Source organism: Corylus avellana, chromosome ca1 (assembly GCF_901000735.1).
Source record: "Corylus avellana chromosome ca1, CavTom2PMs-1.0".
Taxonomy (NCBI): domain Eukaryota; kingdom Viridiplantae; phylum Streptophyta; class Magnoliopsida; order Fagales; family Betulaceae; genus Corylus; species Corylus avellana.
The window spans coordinates 21,953,186-21,957,261 of NC_081541.1; the positions used below are offsets into that span (position 1 = coordinate 21,953,186).

Below are 4,076 nucleotides of genomic sequence, written 5' to 3' on the forward strand. Positions count from 1 at the left end.
GAAGGGATGAACAAAAAGCAAGAAAACACACACAAGATCAAGGGTACTCGCATGAATAAGTTTTTAAGCTCTGATATTATGTTAAGTTTCGTAATCAAAAATAGTAGAGAGAAAGATAGACAAGAATGAAAGTAGTTCAGTTTATAGCCTATGTCCACATATCAAAGTATTTTCTTAAAAAAAAAAGAGTATAAACGTTACAAGACTCTTCTACTTCTATATTAACAACATAAATTTAATTTACACAAATCATATTGTAACTCTTGAATTGTTGTAACTCGTCATTGTTTCAATATACATACTTCTTCAAACTACCATTCAATTGACAATATTATTTCTAATCTTTCAATTTCGATTGCAATAATGTCTACCCTAAACTACAAAAAATTGACACTATCCCCCATAAACAACTAAACAAGTTACGAGCTAAGCTACATAACATAAGAGGTTTCTAAAACTAATTAGGAAGTAAAAACCGGTAAGGTTACGCATTCTTAAATTCTCTTTTAATCCCCTTACCATGGTATGCTGCTTCCTTTTTCACTCTGCACTAAAATTACCCAATCCCCTACTAAATGCATGGTAAAGTTCTTACAAAACAATTAGCAAAACATTTGCAACATTTAACCAACCAAATCATCAGCTATCCTACCCTAACAAAAAAGTAATTTTAAGTTGATTGTTAATATTTTTGTTTTTTTTTTTTCAAAAAAAATTGAATATTACAGAAATGACTGATTGAAAAGCCTTAAACATAAGCAGCCAAGAGAAGCAATAATAACGATACTCTATATTCAAACAATCCTGAAAGCACTACAATGCACCAAAAAATCTTGATACAAATACAAATTCTTCTTCTTTATACACCAAAGTACAGAGACAAAATACAAGAAATCTACCTGAATTCATCTCATTCATCCTCCTTGCAGTATATTCTCGAATTTGTACATTTTACTCCAAACTGTTTGATTTACTCAAGAAATCCAGACCCTCGGTTCGGCAATTCATAATCCTACGGAAAACTTGGCTCACTTGGCGCTCCAATGGATCCAATCCATTCTTAAAAGCTTCACAAATCAGCGCCAGCTCCTGGCCCCCATTCTCCACTTCCAGTTTCTGCTCCTCTGTCAATGGAAATTGAACCATATCTACCATGTCAGTCATGTGGCGCGCGCATCTCTCAACTTGGTAAATCTCCTTCAGCAACCCATTACAGTTCCGGCGCTCACGCTTCCTCGACACCTCTACAATTCGCTCATGGAGGGAGTGCATCGGAGTTCCCCATGAGAACTGCCGCGGGATTGAGAAATGGGTGTTGAGGCCCCGGTCCTGACATGGGATTGCGGCAACAAGAACCCATAACACAAACATGAGCAGCGAGCTCATGGTGAAAACAGGGACCGCAACCCCATTTGTGGCTACAACCTCATTGGCACGCGGCGCCGTCAAGTTGGTGGCAATTGATTGGAGCTGCTTGGCTGCAGACCAAGAACGAGACACACTCCATGAAAGAGACCGAGAATGGCCCCCGGAGCCCGAGCCGGAGGAGTGATGCCGACGATGATGATGGTCCCTGGTGGCGTTATGGCGCCCGAATGACCGGTTCCGGTGGGAAAACACAGAGCCAGAGTCTTTATCATCAAGCATTGCAAGCGCTAGATCCATCAAACCCTTTCTTGCTCGACGAAACTGGGCTTCTCCCCACGCCCTCTGCTGAGATTCAAAAGCACGCAAAACAATCTCCAAATGCTTCTGCCACAAACGAATCTTTTCAATCCCATCACGAGTGGCATTACAGATATCAAGCGCCTTCACACTCCTTTCAAAGAATTCAGCAACCAATCGATCCAAAGGGGGTTTAGAGACCAATTCTTTGCTGTTCGCCAAAATAACCCTGAATTCTTCGAGGCAGCTGAGAAAGACATCCATAAGCTTCTTTATCCACGGAATTGAGAGCAAATCATCAGCACTAACAGCTGAGAGGTCATGAAATCGGTCTGAAACTTGTTTTTGGAACAATTCAAGCTCTAATTCATGGGCACTAAATTCATGATTAGGTTCCATGGAATGAACCTGTTCTCTCCTCATACTCCAGATCGAGCGGCCAAATGAGGCCAAAGGTGAAGAACCCTGGTTATCAGTAGAGGGCATTGTCACAATATTAAAATAAGAAATAAAAAATAAAAAATAATAATAATAATAAAAACCCTCAGGAATTCATGACCACAAATCCACAAAATCAACAAAACCTTGTCAGTAATTCAGATTCATTTATAAATATAATTCAACAAGATCCGACAAGCTAAATGCGGAGAGTTGTGCAACCCAAAACCCACAAAACTTGTCTATCCTCCGGCGAAAAAAAGCAAATCTCAATATAATAACACAAACAGAAACGAACCCACCAAGAAAAAAAAGAAAAAAAGGAATTTGATCAAAGCTAGATCCCAAATATAAGAAATTTGAAAACCCGGCTACAGTTCAACCCAAAACCCCCAACAAATTCCGAATACCCAGATTTGCCAATTCAAGAAGATCGAATACCAAATTGGCTGATGGGAACCGAATAATCAAAATAGGGCATATGGCACGAAAGCAAAAAAGAAAGAAAGTTCCTTATACCTTACTTCAAATTAGAGTATGTTTCCACAAAGCTATTCAGAATAAAACATATATGTGTGGAGAATCAAATACGTAGAGAGCGGTTCCTATATAGAAAGAAAGAAAGAAAGATAATAATTACATACAGAGAGCGACTTTTACAACTGGTGGATCTTGAAAACCAAGCGAAGGACCTGAGAGCCTCGCCTTGGAGTCAAGACCGGAAATTTCGGAATTAATGAAAATATTCACAAGATATTCCATTGGTTGATGATGTGAAACTGCGAATCAGTTTTTATATTTTCAATATTTTCTATACTTTCTCGACCATTCCATTTATACCTCTAAATTAAACTAAAAAAAATAATAATACACATCACACTTTTTAATAAAAGTAAGATTGACAATTTTGACATGACTCGTAAATTCAACACGAATTAACAGGTATTAGGTTCGATTTTATTGGATTACCTGTTTAAGATTTGATTAAGTTTCGGGTCTGACGGGTCTACTGCCATTATTATAAAAAAAAAAAAAAATCCTAAACTAAACTAACTGCCAGCTCCATTATTGCCAGTCGTGCTGTGTTCCTACTCTCTCTGCTCTCCTCCTCCTTGTCCATGCTCTCCGATCACTTTCTCTTCTTTTCCTATCTCTTTCTTCACCAATGCATCAAAACAACTACATTTTACATTTTCTCACGGGTTGGGTAGTCTTACCTGCTAAGAATATGGGTCATGTCTATCCGATATGACTTAGTTATTTTAAACAGGTAGTGTCAGATTAATTACTTGACTATTTATTATGTTATAATCGTCATACCTGCTAACCCGTTTAGCTAAACAGGTTATGTTTGTGTATAAGTTAATTGTGTAACGGATCCTCGCAAATTGTAAATGGGTAGAGTCAAGTACCTGTTTTGTCAGCCCTAAATTAAAAAGTTCTAACAATGGGCTCGAGCAGCTGGCACTTTACATGGGCTCCATCAAATTTTTTATCCCAATTATTAGTAATTCCAACAAAAAATTACTAAGAATTTAGATCCATTTTTATCTCACTTTGGTTATGTGGTGGTGCTACTAATTAGTAGTCATTACAATTTTTTTTTTTTTTTTAACAATAATTAATTAACAATGTCATATTAACAAAATAAAAATAAAGATATAATTTATAGAATTTTGGATGCTCCTTAAATGTGAGAGAGGAATTCCGAGCATCTACTAAAATTCCATATGACATACAATGAATGTTGACACATTGTATATAACTAAAGAATTTTCATGAAATCCTATTTCAAGTTTCAACGCAAAGGAAAAATGATCTATCTTTTTTTATTTTTTTATTTTTTTAATTAGAAACCCCAATTACTCGATTGGTGGTTTGCTCACTCTGTTTGGGAAAAGCCTCAAGTTTTTTCGCCGTTTTCTGTAGCAAAAATGGATTAATGTAAGAAAAAATAAGAATATTTAGGATTC

General features: G+C 36.8%; 1 protein-coding gene across 4 annotated transcripts; it reads right to left on the reverse strand.

The window, feature by feature from the left end:
- Window positions 1–767: 767 nt before the first annotated feature.
- On the reverse strand, window positions 768–2,883 carry LOC132185748 (protein BYPASS1-LIKE-like). 4 transcript variants are annotated; one of them, XM_059599531.1, is made up of 2 exons: window positions 2,748–2,883; window positions 768–2,130 (listed from the first exon to the last, which is right to left on the reverse strand). In XM_059599531.1, exon 2 carries the CDS (start codon window positions 2,086–2,088, stop codon window positions 952–954), a length of 1,137 nt encoding a protein of 378 aa, XP_059455514.1. In that variant the 5' UTR covers window positions 2,089–2,130; window positions 2,748–2,883; the 3' UTR covers window positions 768–951. The 4 variants fall into 4 exon arrangements, with proteins under 4 accessions (XP_059455514.1, XP_059455529.1, XP_059455522.1 ...); XM_059599546.1 differs by lacking the exon at window positions 2,748–2,883 and adding an exon at window positions 2,628–2,736; XM_059599539.1 differs by lacking the exon at window positions 2,748–2,883 and adding an exon at window positions 2,623–2,736.
- Window positions 2,884–4,076: the final 1,193 nt, after the last annotated feature.

What these genes read in the sequence shown, in the direction of transcription:
- LOC132185748 (XM_059599525.1), bottom strand. Translation starts at nt 2,151, where the DNA reads ATGCCCTCTACTGATAACCAGGGTTCTTCACCTTTGGCCTCATTTGGC.